We start from the raw sequence: 18,039 nt of genomic DNA on the forward strand, positions 1-18,039 counted from the left end.
TGGAACACGAAAGGTTGGCTGAAGTGTCAGAGAATGTAGGATTAATGTTCTGCTATTTCACCATCTCCACTTGTAAATTCATTATCATTGTAAAATGTATTTCTTAGTAGAGCACAGCTGCCAAAGTGGAATAGAGATACTGTACTCCTCTGGCCTCTGGGTGGGTAACTCAGGACAGTGGGTCTGAAAGTGGGGTCCTCAGCATTTTTCTTTCTTTTCTTTTCTTTTCTTTTCTTTATAAAACAATCTGTTAAACGAAACCACATTAATGGCCCGTACACACTGCATGATATTTGGTCCGATCATGCTGTCGGGGACCATTTTTGGCACTCGCTGAGAAAACTCCCGATCTGACACAAGATCGGGCTTTGATCGTCAATGTTTTGCTCACTGTGTGTGAAAGGCTCTGCGAGGAGATATAGCGCCGATAAAACGTGTGTGTGTGTGTGTGCCTGTGTGCGTGACTGTGTGTGTGTGTGTGTGTGTGTGAGAGTGTGTGTGTGTGTGTGTCTGTGTGTGTGTGTGTGTGTGTGTGTGTGTGTGTGTGTGTGTGTGTGTGTGTGTGTGTGTGTGAGACGTGTGTGTGTGACGTGTGTGTGTGTGTGTACACACATACACACACATACGGAGAGAGACGTTAAATCAAGATTTAACATCCTGTCTCGCTATAGCGCACGTAGGCTATACGGATAAGCTATCACAAACATTTCGCCCTGTGTAGCCTGGCTATTCCTGTGCGTGTGGCGTGCACGCAGAGAGAGAGAGAGAGAGAGAGAGAGAGAGAGAGGCGTCCTGTGTCGGTCTCACACTTGTATCACGGCATCCTGCACGTGTGAGATGTCAAAATGAAATGGAATAAAGTGTGTGATGCCTATACTTGGCTATAAATCGTTTAGTGTGAAAGCCACACAGATTGACAGATATACAGTAATAACTGATATTTTATAGATTAAAAAAAATAAAGACTCCTGTAGTGTGAAATACATAACAATCTGATGACTCACCGACAACTTTAAAACTCCTACAGTCTGTAGGGGCCAAAACCCTATTTTGTAATTTGAGCTATTCAAAATAGAAATATGTAGATTTGTAAGCTGATCACAAAGCGAATTTATGAAAATGTTGGACGTTTTGAACAACCCAAATCTTCTCTTATGGGTGTTCCTGGCAAAAAATAAATATTTTCAGATGAGTGTCTCTGACCAAATACATTTGGGGTCCTTCACATCAAAGTGCCACTGACTTAAGAGCACCAACAACTCACATTGTAGAAGATGGATGATGTATCATGGCTCTGACGTGAAACATGGAGCATAAATCACTTCAGATTGACCACCAACACATGTACAGTACGTACCCCTTCTTGACAACGATGACAATGGCCCCCAGAAGCAGGATGAGGACCACCAGACCTCCAGCACAGGCTCCCAGGATCAAGCCCATGTCCTCTGCATGCTGGGATACCTCCAGAGCCCGCTTGGAGTCCTTGCATGCAGCTGCACAGAGGAACAAAGACATTTCATTCATTCTGTTTTTAACACAACAAAGAAACCATGTAAATCTTCTATAGTACATTTAAGCAACGACAGTACACTTTGAGGCCTTGCAGATTATACATTTACTTATTATCACATGACTATACTTTGTGCCAATGACATATAAATCCTGAATTCTATTCATGTCTATGGCTGCTAATCATATACCTCTCACATAACGTAGCAGTGGATTACCACGATTAAACAACAGATAACCTCAATGTATGTATTATAAAGAGGAGTTCCAGTTCCACTGAGTAATAGTTCATTTAGATAACTAGACTATAGAGCGTCGCAGTCCCGCCCCCTTGAGAGACCCGGAAAAGAAATCCCCGTTCATTTTCCTCATAGACTTTTCAGAAAGTATTTATTTATAGACGTTTACGCGGCGCGGACAAAGCCAACTCTTGTCGTGACAAACCATGACAATAAACACAATGTTTTGGGCCAAACAAAGAATTAGAAAGTAGAAGCCCTCACTGGAGGGGGTGGAGGTAGGCCTGTCACAATTATTATAATTATTACATCATTGCAATTATTTGAGATGATCACAATTATTTCTGCATAAACGTCCATCATTTCCATGTTGAAAAATCCATACATTCATCCACACATGCCCTTCCATTTTCATCACTTTTTCTAAAATCACACCGTGTCAACTGAGCAGGCTACTCAACAACACCGATGGCTGGCTGCCAGCGGTATTGCAGCTGTTCGTACTCCAAACAGACTTTCAATGCATCAATGCATAAACAAAACAGAATTAAATCGTTAATCACAATTATTTGTGTGACAATTAATCTTCAATTTGTAATCGTGACAGCTATATTTACAGTAGGTGGAGGAGGTGGCTAAGGTGCGTACAGCAAGGTAGCTGGATGCCTCCATAGAGATCCCCTCCCACCCCCTACCTACTACGATGTAGTGGGGCGTCTGAGCAGAAGAGGAAGCAACAGATATTTTGTGCCAGTAGCCAGTTTACAACGAGACACTCAATGGTCGCTCTGCCAGGTCAACCGTGACATAACTTGGAATAATATACTTTATGCCAAGGACTCTGAACTCTAACTTTTAGGGTATGGTTATTGTACTGATGTGGACACTGTCGGGTCTCTTTCCCATTGCACTGATTGTAATGAACACTTTATTTGATTGCCATTGCTCTGATTGTAATGGACACTTTAGAACACTTTCATTAACCAGACTAAACAATCAGCAGCACTCTCTTTTGTCAATGAAATGATTTGCACCATCGTCAACATTATACACATTGACTGCCTATCTGATGTGCTTTTATTCTGCCGTTGATGCTGCATTCATATTGACAGTGAATCAACTGTCAATGCACGCACGCACGCACGCACGCACGCACGCACGCACAGCATGGTTGTTTTGTTTCTTTTCATTATAACACCTTTTTTTCCTCCACTGGAACATCTTTTGTTTCTGCCTGCAATCCAAATCACTTGAGTCTTGAATTGATTTCTAATTTTGTTGTTTCTTTTGTCCGCCTGTCTTGACAAAATACGTTTGTATGAGCCGCTTGGGTTTTCCTACCTCTGTATTGTGCAAATTAGTTTCTGGTTGTAATTGGTTGTTTTTGTTCTTTTGTCATTTTCTCACAAAGTTTTATCATGTCTAAACTAATTTAAAGTAACCTAACACATTTAAATAGATGCCGAGATCATTTTTTATCAAGCTATTCTCACAGGGCAAGGGTTAATGTTTCTACTGGGAGGATGCACTGTCTTTTAATGCTTGTCTGGAAGCCAAATACATTTTTATCCCCCAATCTTAGTCCTTATGCCAATTTACAACAAAAATGAACTCCTACCCATAATCTAATTTATGAAGCATGAGATCAATGATGGATAAAAACAGCTGCTAGGAGAAGCTGCAGATGACACTGGGGTATTCCAGTAATCCTAGCGAGCTTCTTTTACCACTGCAAGAGCACAGAGGGAAGGTTTATCTGTGTAAATGAGCCTAATATCCTCCTCTACCTACAATATAACATTCTATCCACCTGAGAGAGAGAGAGAGAGAGAGAGAGAGAGAGAGAGAGAGAGAGAGAGAGAGAGAGCGAGAGAGCGAGAGAGCGAGAGAGCGAGAGAGAGAGAGAGAGAGAGAGAGAGAGAGATAGGAGACCAAGAGACAGACAGAGAACAAGGTAGGGATAGTATGGTGCAGGATTAGACCATTGATCCCGAGTGTGTTTGGCCTGGAGGAGCAGAATGGATGCTTTCTCCAATTCAGGAAGGCTATTTTCCACAGCAGACTCTTGAGCCATATGTCAGCACATTAATATTCTTTATGCATCGCTTGACCCCAAATTTCCATCACACCCAGCCAGGTGCTTGAGATCCCTCTCGCAATGAATCATCATTTGGGCTTCCTTGGTGTTTCACCAAAGACAGAGCAGTGTCACTTGGTTGCACTACTGATGAGCAAAACACTGAAGCTATAGATGAAACACTGCACATTAAAGGTATAATAGCCTATAATAGAACCCTACGCTTTTCCTGTGCATAGGGGGCAGATCAAACTGGTGCTGGAAACGGACGCCTCCCCCCGCTCCCCTCCCCGGTAGCACACAGTGGAGAACACTGATGTCACAACATTTGCACTGTTACTCCATCCATCCATCCTTTGCCACTTTTCCTGGCTTGTTCGCCCAGTCTTTTCTTTTGTTCCCCATTGAAAACAAAGCGCCTGCAGTTCCCAAGGCTATTCTGCCCCAGATCAAATGTAATGCAACAGCAACAAGACACTTGGAATAGATTTGTAGACCTTGAATTTCAAAAGACTACTAAGGAACCATGTGGATCCTGGTTTTGCTTGATGGGCAGTGGACTGCATATAATGTCTTGCATCAATGCAGCTCCACACACCTGCTATCACACCAACACTAATACCTGAACAGGAAATGGAACAACATCAAGTACGTCCTCAGGGTCACAATCATATACAGGACCAAAGGATGTTTCATATAAATATGCCTGCAACTGCACCTCCACTGCTTTTGTGCCACAGACAGACAATAGTGAGGCGGGAACCTTTGATGTCAGTGTGCTTCAGATAAGAAAGGGAGAGTTCGGGGAGAGGAATCCAATTTAACATGGCCCTTCCTCATGAGATTCTGACACAATCTGATATGGAGGGGAAGAGAGGGGCTATAATTCACCACCATCTGTTCATCTGCTTACTCTCTCTATGCCTACTGTTTAAATTATAGACTTCTATATCTCTTTTCCGCTCTGCCTCAAGGTGTGTGTCTCTCTCTCTTCCCGTCTCAAGGAGCAGAATATGGTGCTGCATTCTCCATTTCAAAGCTGCCGTAACCCAACGGGGGTATTCCAAAATGTTAGAACACGCCAAAATGTCAACGTCAGTAATAGAGCACCGAAGTTTGATGTCAATATTGGTAGAGGGTGCAAATCCACGGGTTCATGTACTTTTTATTTGCATTGTAATCCCCATAGGAGGATTTTAGAATCAGCCTCATATAAGAACTGTGTTTGAATAAACAAATCAAATCATCCAGGCCGCTCACAGTCTATGAGGCCGCTGCACTCATATAAATATGAAGAATCAACTGACGCTAATGTTACTGCTGCTTAATTAGTTAAATGCTTGCTAGAAGCAGACTGTATCATATATGTATGACTGACTGATTGTCGCAAGCGATACAGAGACACCTTCCTGACAATAACACCAAGACAGCTTGTTTCTTTTTGGACCACAATGTTAAAACCGATTCCATGCTGTTACCATAGGCAGGATCGTGAGGCTGGTGCCAGTGAAATGCGCGACATAAGCAAAGAAGAAGAGCCACGTCCGCCCGACCAGGAAGTGATATCCCTCCATATCTGTAGTCTAGCCTCACTCTAGGCTGTGTACTAACTCGTGGACAATACATGTTCTTAGCGCGAGCTCAGATTAATGTTTTATAAGGTCCCAAACATGGTACTTTATCCAATTTTGAGCATAAAAAACGGTGTGCATGTGTACCACGGTTTATCATGTAGGCTGTTTCTACAATGGGAGGCCTGTGGAGGCTAGCAACAGAAGCTAACGGAAAAAGGTACCAATAATATATATATTTGATCAAATCTCGTATTTCTCGTGGATGGCCCAGAACAGAACAGAACAGAACAGAACAGAATCAACGCTATACCTTTGCGAGCAATCCGGATGCAGTTGATCCTCGTCTCCTGTGCATGGGGAGAAAAAAGAGGAAACAAGTTTGAGTTAAAGTCGAACCCTTGTTAGGATCCCCAATTAGCTGTGCCCTAAAGCAGTGGTTCTATATAGAACCTTATGTCATATAACAGTATGTAAATCTTTCCCCCTAAGATACAGTGTCATGTCTATTAGGACAGATTTAAAGGGCCTACTACATGAAATTCAACTTACATATGTTTTCTATCCTCCCAAATACGCAATTTTGAACAATCAGGCTTTCTCATCATATTAAAGGATCGGTTCGCCACTATTATATGGCCTTTGTCATGCTTTAGTATGATATCCGTTCATGAAAACAATAAAAATATTTACATTTGGCGAAACCGCTGCGGAGAACGAGTCATGTAATGAGCTGAGGCACGGTAATATCATTTCCTACAATACCCACAGTGCATTGCGCGACAGACAGACAGGCAGCCCCCAGGAAGCTGTCAGCTAAAAGTTTCTCGTGTTGTTTAGAGTTGACTTGAAAGCGATAGAAGTAATAATAATAGCTAATATTTAGCGGTTGTAATAGTAACAGCAGTAGTGGTGGTATAGTAGTTAGTAGTCTCTGATAGTAAGTAGCGTGAAGCTCCGTTCACATTGAAGAAGCTGCTTTAAAAAGCAGAAGCAGAACTCAGAAAGACGCAGCTTTTTTTTGAGAAAGTGGGCGTGTACAAGGTACCTGTCACTCAAGCTGCCTGGACTGGCTGTCTGGCTTTGAGACGAGAGACGGGCAGTTTGAGCAGATGCGCATTTGAAAGTCTAAAACGTAAAATAGCGACTGTAGAGGAGAAATAATGATATATTTAGTTACATCATAACCTATGTATGGATGAATAAAGAATATAATCTTGGTAAACTTGTTTGTAAATAACCGAACGGACCGGATCTCAATCCTCCCCGTCTTCAGCGCTCATGTCTCCCCCCCACACTCCGCTCTCCTCTCCCCCCTAGGCCACGAGCGAAACACTCCGGGGTTTTTTTTAAATGGCGGCTCTGTATGTAATGTTAATGTTGATTTAGCAAAAGCATACAATTGTATATATCCAGCACGTCATAAAAGCAATTAAAACAGCTTATGTTTACGTGTGATTTCCGGACATTCAGTCCGAAGTAGGGAGCCACTATCGCGGCGCTGTCAGCCTGTCACTGAGGCCTCCTCGGCTGGCTACCGGTACCGGTATGTGGCAGTCCACCCCCCGGACCCTCACTAGCCTACAGCATCAGCACATTTAAAGTTTGCTTTTAATTAGCAGATGATGTGAAACATTGTGCTAGTAGACTAGGCATACTTTAATTACTTAATTAATAATCAATATCACCGGAACGGAGTCCAGTGCAACGGACGCGTGTGTGTGTGTGTGTGTGTGTGTGTGTGTGGGTGTGTGTGTGTGTGTGGGGGGGGGGGGGGGGGGGGGGGTGTGCATGAGAGAGAGAGAGAGAGAGATATCATTTACTTAACATTAACATGAAAAGTTAATAGGGCCAGTATATACGGTATATGGCATATATATATATACACGGGCCATTATATCTATCTCTCTCTCACACACACACACACACACACACACACACACACACACACACACACACACACACACACACACACACATTCACGTGTAATACCAATACAAATTATTCCCTCAAGAAAATATCATCTATCTATGCGATTGGTTTATCGATGTTGCGGAACAGCAAACCAATCACAAAACAGTGACATTTTCGCGGTTAAAATATTCACGCGATAATACCTTATTCCCTCAAGAAAATATCATCTATCTATGCGATTGGTTTATCGATGTTGCGGAACAGCAAACCAATGACAAAACAGTGACATTTTCGCGGTTAAAATATTTCATATATATAGCGGGGGTTTAAACCCGCATGTCATAGTGACACCATGGATCTTCAGCTGAGACGTCGGAGACTCCTGATCGTTCTTGCCGCCTTGGAGGAGGAAGAAGCACTTGAACGCCGGCCTCGCTCCGCTCGCTGTATTTGGGTCCACAGTATATTGCAGCAGCGTCTGCGTTTGGGGACGTTCTATACTCTGGTCCAAGAACAGCGACTGGACCGAGACCGGTTTCAAGCGGCCTTCAGGCTCACCGTCGACCAGTTCGACGAGGTCTTGCGCAGAGTGGGTCCGCGTATAGCCAGGCAGGACACCAACTGTCGGCGCGCCATACCACCTGCTGAACGGCTCGCCATTTGCCTTCGGTGAGTAGCCTATAGTCTATAGTGTAATAATATAGAAATAATAATAATAATAATAATATTATAAAGGCCCAGGCCAGCATAGTCGCATATTTCACTTTTAGGTGATAAGTAAAGTGCTTGATAGTTTACTTCTGTGGTGGAAATGAACAATAAATATATATATATATATACACACACACACACACACACACACACACACACACACACAAGTATAGTAATGTGTGTGTGTGTGTGTGTGTGTGTGTGTGTGTGTGTGTGTATACCGGTATATATATATATACACAGTATATATTATATATATATATAATAGTAATGTGTGTATATTAGTATAGTAATGTGTATATACAGTATAGATAGATATCTGTATAGATAATTAATGAATGTTCTTCAATTGTGTTTTAAGCTTCTTGGCCACTGGAGACAGCTACCGCACCATCGCAGACAGCTACCGTGTGGGCATCTCAACGGTGTCTGGGATAGTGCCAGTTGTTGCCAACGCCATCTGGGAGTGTCTGGTTGGCGAGTTCATGCCAGTACCAGACACCGAGGACTGGCGTGGCATCGCTGCTGCCTTCCAGCACCGTTGGGACTTCCCAAACTGTGTTGGAGCCATAGACGGGAAGCATGTCATCCTCCAGGCCCCCCCGGCAACAGGTTCTCAGTTCTACAACTACAAGGGGACTTTCTCCATGGTCCTCTTGGCGGTTGTAGACGCTGAGAAATGTTTCCGGGTGGTTGACATCGGTGCGTATGGAGGTTCCAGCGACGGTGGTACTCTGGCACACTCCGTCTTTGGCCAGCGTCTGTTGGATGGCACCCTCCACCTCCCTGAAGACACTCCGCTTCCTGGGGCAGCAGACCTGGGCCCTCAACCCCATGTGTTCGTGGCAGATGAGGCCTTCCCTCTGCGGCGCAACATCATGAGGCCATACCCCGGGAAGAACCTGACCAGGACGCAGAGAGTCTTCAACTACCGGCTGTCCCGAGCCAGACTGGTGGTGGAGAACGCCTTTGGCATCCTGGTGAGCCAGTGGAGGATGTACCACCGCACCATCCCCCTCCTCCCGGCCAATGCAGAGGCCTGCATCAAGGCTACGTGTGTCCTGCACAACCTCCTCAGGAGAGGCAGGACCCGTGGTCTTGTTGCTGCTGCTGCTGCTGCTCCAACACCAGCTGTGGATCGGCCCGTGGAGGGAGAGGTTCCAGGTCTCCGTCGGATTGGAAGGGTGGGGAGCAACAACGCTGCACAGGAGTCCCTGTTCAGAAGAAGTTGCTTCACATCCTTCTTTTCTGGTGTGGGTGCCGTTTCCTGGCAAGATCAAGTGGCCTAGTCATCCAGTCCAGTCCAAAAACCAAAGGCTCTTTTAAGAGCCACCCCAATATTCCTATTAAAGAGTTATATCCATATATTTATATATATATATTTTGTAATGTAATATAATGTATTGTGTTATGTTTTAATTTATTTCTAGACTCTTGGAAGATTAGCCGAAAGGCTAAAAGAGATCCAAATAAAAATATAAACAATATAAGACAGGCAGCAACATTTGTCTGCTCACCTTGTCTCTCATTTGTGACAGGTCAGAAACCTTAATCTAATATGACATCACCAGTGGTCATTTTAATGGATTTCATACATTAAAATAATTGAATTGCAATTAACGTAAATCTTGCTAATTTTCGAGGAAGAGAAAGGCTGTCGCTCTAATTAGTTTGGAATCCTCATCGATTATGTCACTGTAATAACCAGGTTTCTGAACAGTCCACAACCCACTAATGAGTGAGTGGACAGAAATGGTGCCATCTTATGAGTATTGGTGAGGACCAATTAGACGAAGATAGGTTGAAATTTGGCTTCTGTAATTTACTCTTTATAATGCTCCAGGTATTCAAAAAGACAACAATTATTTCCTTTAAAGATTACACATTTTATTGTATACATCTCATAGTAAACAATGAGAGACAAAGTCTATGGTTTTTACTCCTTGAACACAAAAAACAAAGAATATAAACAATACAGTAATCCATAGCATACTATGTGTTTTGGAGGTGCCGTGTTTATATCCATGGCGAAACGATGGTACTTATGGGTGTGGGATACCCATTCAAAGTCAGCTCATAAATTACCAAGTTGTCACACAGATCCAGGAGAATCAAACGTGACATTGATGAGCGGAGCTCCAATCCAGAAGTTGAGCTATTGTCTACTTCAATCGCCCAGGGCGCTCCAACAATAAATGCACTGAAACGCAATGCTCAGTGCTGGGAAGAGAAGCGCTTAAATGTGTTTTTTACCATAGTAATGCATGGCAGGGGAGCCTGGGATCGAACTGGGAACCTTCGCTTTCTCAAGTGGACGCTTTACCTGCTGAGCCACAATGACGTCCCGTCAAAAACGTTGAGGGGGGTTCTAAGTGGCAACATTAGTTAACATAGCATCAAAATCAGTTAAACCACTTTAACTCTATATACATCGGATATAAAAAGAAAAGAAAATCTTGACAAATTTCAGACAAACGTGGAATATAAGGAGAGTCCCTGACACAAAATGTTTTCAGATTGGGTGTCCACGGCCAAATGTACTTTAAATTTACATTAAAACCGGGAAAGCATACGGTTATGGTATGTGTAATTTAAATTTTAGATATTAGCGTTGGCTATTCAAAAACAGATCTACTAGGTAATAGCTTGTACTGCCAAATCAAGGTGCAGTCTCATCCCATTCCATTATAACCTATATACAGACACATGTGCTGAGAAATTTCTCTCTTTAAAACAGAGCAAAGTGAGAAAGAACTGCAGTTAGAGAGGGAGAGAGAGAGAGAGAGAGAGAGAGAGAGAGAGAGAGAGAGAGAGAGAGAGAGAGAGAGAGGGAAGAACTAGGGTGGTGCTTGCTCTCCCAGTTCTTCATAAAAGACATCTGTATATGTCTTGGCACACTCAAATCTTACACGAGCCTGGTTTCTGACCGAAAGCCCATTCACCATTTTGGCAAAGGCCAGAAAGTGAAGTTCGTTCATATCCAGAGCCTGCGGAACACTTCTGGAGATGGTAGGCGTTGCGGTAATTGCCATTTCGTTGACAAGGGCTTCCTGGAAGGGTGTCATGTCTTTGTGCTGGGGGTTGGCCTGATGACGACGCACCTTCCGAGGCACAGGCACATACTCCTCCTCCTCCTCCTCCTCCTCCTCCTCAGACTGCTGCACTTCAGGGTTGTCCTGGGTCTAGAACCGGGCGATACAGACAATCACATATACTATTGGTCAGTCATGTGAGATTACAGGATTCCTAACTTCCTACACATATATAGGATGTACAGGGGCTTTCACATAGAAAGTGCCCCCCCCCCCCCCCCCTTACATAGAATAAATATTCCAAAGCTACTGTATGCTCCTGCTGTTCTTTTACATATACAGCCAACAAATAAATTGCCTTTGCTTTAATGAAATACCTAGAGTTTTATTGAAGATGCTTCTGAACATGCATACTATTGCTTGTGTGATCAATATAACAAACATCATATAATAGCTTATCTACAAGCTGACAATGTGTCATGACACTGATCTGTCTCTCCAAGTACCATAGATGCTGCTGCTTTGACGGAACTCTAATCACTAATCAGCACAACTGGTGTTATTTATAAATATCAAATATATATAATAATAGAAATCATTGAGATAGATAAATCAGTCGTAGCAACTGACAATTGTAGTCCACGTGAATACATCCCAGACATAATATCTAGAATTTCAAATATCAATGTAATGACATATTTCCTAGACCTTACCTGGCGTTCTGCGACGTCATAGAAGGAAAAGGTGCTGGAGTCCTCGGTTGGTGGGGGAGGTGGCAGGCTGTCCTCGTCACCCTGAGCTGCAGGAGACCCGTAGGGAAATAGAGTGACATAGTCACCGGGAAGATATGTGCTGCTGCTGCTGGCTCCGGCTCCCTCACCAGCCCCGAGGCATGGTCGGGTAGTGCTGGTGTAGTTAGCAGGTGGGGCCCTTTTTCTGGAGGGGCCTTTACTTGGTGTTGGTCCTGGAGATAGTAGAATAAAAAAAAGAATCATATTCTTTATTGTCACATCACAGGTTTACAGGTGTTAAAACAGTGGGTGAAATGTATTATGTATTGTTCCATCGTTATTTGAATGTTTCCAGAAAATAAATGGAGAGAAAGGGGAGGGGGGAAAATAATAAATTGAAAAACGACACTTGTGTGAAGTGAGGGACACATGGTAATGTTTAACTGCTATAAAATTCCATAGACTTGGCTGCCATATGACATAATTTCAAAAGCCAGATGAAGCGCCCCTCAAAAAACGTATCTTCATGAGATTTAGAAATTAGGTGAATGAGCATAGTAGCTGGTATCTGTTATCATGCAGACATTGATTAGTGCAAGGACAGTTTCAGTGAATATACATTAATATCAAGGTGCAGATTACCCTGGCGGGCAGCAGCGCTCGGGGTCATGTTGCCTGTCGTGTCCCTTCTCGCCATGTGTGGCTTCAGGAACGACATGACAGCCATGAAGACCCACGGCTTTCCCGAAACTTGGCCGGATCCACTTTTCCTCTGCGTGTCTTCTTTGGCCAGATAGCCCCTGTACTGATCGGAGAGGGACTTCCACCTCTTCCTGCACGTTTCCGCTGGGGGAAAAATGACATGTCATGACGTGACCTGAGTAAAGCCAACAGCTACGTCATATCAAAATATGCCAGCATGCATTGTAGGCTAATCGTTTTTAGTTATTATTCATGTACAGACAGTCTACACCAGGGGTCCCCAAACGGGCCGTATACGGGGGGGTTTAATAGCCAAAATATAGGATTTTATTTTTCATTAGCACTGGATGAGAGCACGGACGTGCAGGACACAGCGCACTAGACATTAAAGTGTACTTGTCATTTTCCAAGTGAACTAGACAGTATATGGGCACCAACCAATTCATGTGCATGCATGTACATTTCTGCTTTCAGGTTTCTATATTGTATGATAAATGCTAATTATTTATTTCTATATTAGCAATGAGCAAAGGACTGGTGACTGTGTTATTACACAGAAAATATGCATTGCCTAGCTTGTAACACAATATGCATGTTGCTTAGTGCCAGATGGCTGCAGATGGAAAATAAACTATCACATGATCCCATTCATCTTAACAGAAAAGTATTTATTGTAGTCTTCCACAAGCAGTACATGGCATCACAAGCACTGTGATGCAGATAGTAGTCTATGCATTCATTCATTCAGTCGATTTATTTTTTATTTTTTAGATCAAACCTCCAAAATATTACAACCTGTCTGTAGCATGTTTATAACGGACGCCGGTGGTAGAAACTCGGCCGCTAACTATAGCATTGTTGCTAATATTTGTACTAACCTGACTCGCCAACCCCAACAGCGATGTCCTCCCATGCCTTCTCCCTCTTCAATTTATCTTTAAAGTCCACAAGACTTTTGTCATATAAAATATGACACTGGCTGACAGCCACTATCAGCCTGTCTTCCCACCTCCTCTTTGTTGCTTTCTTTGCACTTTCTTTGCCCACGTCCATTTTGATTTTTTTGATTTCTCCCCCCCAAAAAACTTTTTGGGTATTCCACAAACAGGGGTGTGTTCAGGTGCTAATAAGGTCCAATAACGGACCCCCTACAGCCAGCGACACACCCCATTCAGGGTGGGGGTGAGCCTTGGGGGGATGTGGGGTGATCACACTGCAGTGACTGCACATTATCATTTATACAGTCCTCAGTTCAGGACAGGTCCGATCAGGGATGGCCACATGCATATCATACAACTGATGTAAAGGCTATTAATTATTGATCTCTCTCGCTTGCACACACACACACACACACACACACACACACACACAGAGGCTCGCAAGTGATCCCCGTGGGCCGTGTCGGCTCCCCGGTGCTCAATATCACACACACACACACACACACACACACACACACACACACACACGGGGGGGATTGTGTTCTATCTATCTTAAATATAGGCTATCTACTGTCTTTCAACTTTTGCTATGAGGTTCATCGACAGCCGATAGGCCTGCCCTACATACATGAACGCAATAAACCAATTGAAATGATTCCCTCAAATAAATATTATCTATATGCGATTCGTTTATCAATTCAGAACGCAGCAAACCAATCACAAAACACGGGCAACATATTGCATAAATAGAGGGGGTACATACAACTGATAAAGGCTATTAATTGTTTATTTTAAAGGTATGATGATTGACGGTGCAAAAGCTTCAACATACGGCACAGAAACGCGCTGACAGCGGGCTGCTCTGTCCTCCCCTCTTCTCGGGGAAGGTTTTGGGGAAAACTCCGACACAACTATTATTGTTTAGTTGTTTGTCTATCTATCTATATCTGCTAATTTATCAACCGTGTGTGTGTGCGTGCACTGTTTAGTCCACAAACAGTCCACAAGCGACGGATAGCGAGTTCAGTTCAGTAGTCCATCCATAGCTTCGATGAGAACCGGAGGGGGGGGTGAATGCACGATGACTTGTCCCCAGAAACGTGACACTCGCGACGGCACACGGAACACAACCTGTTTTCACCGCTTCGACAACTTGTTTCTCATATAAACTTTAATTTCTATCACAAAATATGCTATGGTCTTGCCAAATATCCATTCATATTTCATATACAGCCCATATTCAAAAAGTTTTTTTTTTAATGCGGACAATTGGGTCGGACAGCTTTCCAGAGGGTTTTCGGTTTTGTAAAATGAGCTCAACTCCGCCTCCTCAAACCACGCTGTGCTCTGATTGGCTACACGCAGATTTTTAAAGCTCCAGCTTTTAAAAGCTGCGTTAAAGTTAAGGTCCGGTGAGAAAAAAAAAACGCAAAAACAAAAAAAAGCTGTGTTTCCAGCTTTTAAACGCAGAAGCTGTTCTGCATAGAGATAACATGGGACGAAGAAGCAGAAGCTAGCTTCTGCTTCTTCAGTCTGAATGGGGCTTAATAGTGATTTCGAACGTGCGCAGCGTCGGACTCGAAATTCCACTGGCTGGCTTTGTTTTTAGAAATCGTTATGAAGTACAGATGCAATCCCAGCTGTGTGAACCACTTTGGGTGTGCAGTGAACATTTCACCAACGCAGATATCTTCCAGTTCAACCGCAATCTAATGGAAGAATTGACGCGGAGCATCATCATCATCGAAGCAGAAGTTGCAGAACAGAGGTATGTCATTGTCATAATAAACTAAAGCTACAATGCTGTGTACAGTACACCAGACACTGAATGAATGGCGATTGCATTACAGGAGGAGACCACATGCATTTCCTTTCAAAATACATGCTTGTTGTTACACGTGGTTGTTGTTGTGATGTCTATAAATTAATTTTACATACCGAGTGTCTCTGATGCTTACAGCATTATAAAGATTTTGTTGCTGTTTGTAACTGGAACACCCTCCACATAAACGCCACCATTTTTCCTAGCTCTGGTCCATAGCCTCAGAAAGGCTATGGAACAGAGCTAAATTTTTCCATATCAAGCTGCAAACTACAAACCAAACATAAAAGCATTTAAAACCGGGAAAGCATCTGTATTTGCATTGGCTATTCAAAAATAGCAGATATACAAGCTCAGTGCGTCACTTGGAGTTGGTGCCGTGCTGCGAGCTTGTACATTTGCTATTTTTCAAATGTTTTGCTAAAATAAAAAACCTTATTGTTTACCATATTGTCTCATGATTGGTCAGAGGCCCATAATTGCATAATACTTTATTTGTTGCAGGAGCTGAGGTCTCGGTGGCTGTCTTCAACTCAAGAGATGAATAAGTGGCTTTCAAGGAACTCCCAAGTATACAGTATATTATATAGATACAATTTACTTTGTATGTTGCTATTGAACACAATCTGGATTGATAAAAGAATGTGATCTCATTTTCAAATATTAGACATGTACTACTCCTAAGCCTTTACCAATATTGTTGTGCAAGTACAATTTTAATTCTGGACTTTTACGAGTATTTTTATATAGCAATATTGATTAGATCCTTTTTCTTCTGGGATTCTTGCACACTGTCCGATTTTTGTAATCTGAGTAGGAGGACAAACTTTGCCTGTGTGGCCTTGTTTTTTAAACCTTATGTTACAGTACAATAAAACACATTCACTGACAAAGTCACACTTATTTCCATTGTGGTCTTGTTTGTATAAACAGACATGTGAATGATTTGTATCACGGTGGCCTTTGATGCAATATTGACAGTTTGAGCCTCAGAGTATTAGGAATTGGTCAAAATGTATAAATACAATAGGCCTACATGAGAAAAAATAAAACAAACTTGACATCAAATCAACTATCTTTTAATAGTACTGATTTACATAAATCTATACTGGAAACTAACAAACTACATGTACAATCATACAAGTGCATTAGTCAGAGGTCACTGAGGCAGGTGGTTCTGCATGATGACATGTCGCTGGAGCAGCTTCTGGCCAGGACAGGAGACGCACATGCTGTGGTGAGACAAGACAAGAGTCAGTAATGGTGAAAGCACTAAATGATTACTGGAATGGACGACTGAGTGTGTAGGCTATGTGCAGTATGTTTCATGTGATGTACACTTGGGTATTGGACTGTTAAGATTACCGACCAAATTAGTAGGTAGGCTACAACTATATCAAATATCAATGATAATAATAAGCAGACTTGGCAAATCATGTTACCAAGATTGCCTTTTTTTACCTTTAGAAATATTGCATGAATCAGAGCCTGTCAGTCAGTAGATGATGCAAAAACACTGATCCATGCCTTTGTTTTTTCTGGGCTCGATTACTGCAATTCTGGACTGCAGAATACTGCCAAAGAAAACAACGGAATCTGTGACCTTCCAACCTACATGACTGCCTTCTATTTCAATGTTTTATGCCTTGCGTTTTTCTCTCCATTGCTCTGTAAAGCACTTTGAGCTGCATTGCATGTCATAAAAGGTGCTATACAAATAGTTTGATTATGAATCAGTGCAAGGCACTTTGCTTGAGTAATTTGTACAATGTTGTCATCAGTTTTATAGTATAGTTTGTTGCTTACTTTTGATAATGATCTTTTTTCTTCTTTTGAGATATTACAAAAGGCTAAAAGTCAATTCGCTGTCATCTGTTGTGATTTACAGATACAATTCAATACTACAGTGTGAAACAGTGTGTGAGACACAGTAGGCCTATAGTATAAATGACAGTATATTTACGGGACTTTGGTTGACCACTGGTCTTTGTAAAAGCATATATAAATATGTGAACCTTTATTGAAAATGATATTCCCTCTAGTTTTCTAGGGGGTCAAACTAAATACAGCAAATACAGTAATGTGCTTTATGTATGAAGTTTGAGTTGAGTATGTATGGCTCACCATCAGTCCATCAAAGACATCTTCAGCTTCATCAGCCTTCTGTAGTACCATCTGGGCTGACCTAAGTGAATGAATGGACACAGGTATAACACTTGAATGTTTACATTGCTAACCCTGAAACATACGAGCCCATGGCTAATACTGTACATTGCTTCAGATGGCATGCCATACATACAGTTTTGAATTGAATGAATGAATAGAAGATGTTAGGACCGAAAAGTTGTAGGCTGAAGCCGTGCCTATATCCTCTGACACTTATGTAAACAATACGGTGTGGCGACACACACACACACACACACACATAAGCTGTAAATACATTGAACACTTACTTAAATCTGAATGTCCCTCTTGGTCCATCGGGCTTCGGTTGCAACTTCCAGTTTGAGGCATCCTGAACGCATGTCCCCACTTCTCAGTAAAACAGTCAACACTATCTGGGCTTTTCCTGGGCAGAAAAGTTTGTGTGTGCGACGTACTGGTTCAGGGAAAGCTACTAGCTACTAGCTAGGTCGCTCCAGCAGGCATCAGTCCATCCACAGCAACTAGCAGTGTTGTCCCCGTCAATGCATTCCTTCCTCCGTATATTTCTGGTTCATAATATAACGACCCTAACGCAGATTCTGCCAATATGTATTTAACATTATCTCGTCCAAAAACTCCCATGGA

At 42.5% G+C, this 18,039-nt stretch overlaps 1 protein-coding gene across 1 annotated transcript in view; it reads right to left on the reverse strand.

Moving 5' to 3' along the window:
- The window catches only part of LOC308332153 (receptor-type tyrosine-protein phosphatase U-like), a 165,620-nt gene that overhangs the window by 33,215 nt on the left and 114,366 nt on the right, over nt 1-18,039 (reverse strand). Inside the window, exons 13-14 of the mRNA XM_080787820.1 lie at nt 5,713-5,749; nt 1,358-1,496 (exon numbers count right to left, since the gene is read on the reverse strand). Of these exons, the coding sequence (XP_080643946.1) occupies nt 1,358-1,496; nt 5,713-5,749 (176 nt within the window). The remainder of the gene's footprint in view (nt 1-1,357; nt 1,497-5,712; nt 5,750-18,039) is intronic.

This window comes from Protomyctophum bolini (assembly GCF_963924005.1).
Source record: "Protomyctophum bolini genome assembly, chromosome: 17".
NCBI classification, from domain to species: domain Eukaryota; kingdom Metazoa; phylum Chordata; class Actinopteri; order Myctophiformes; family Myctophidae; genus Protomyctophum; species Protomyctophum bolini.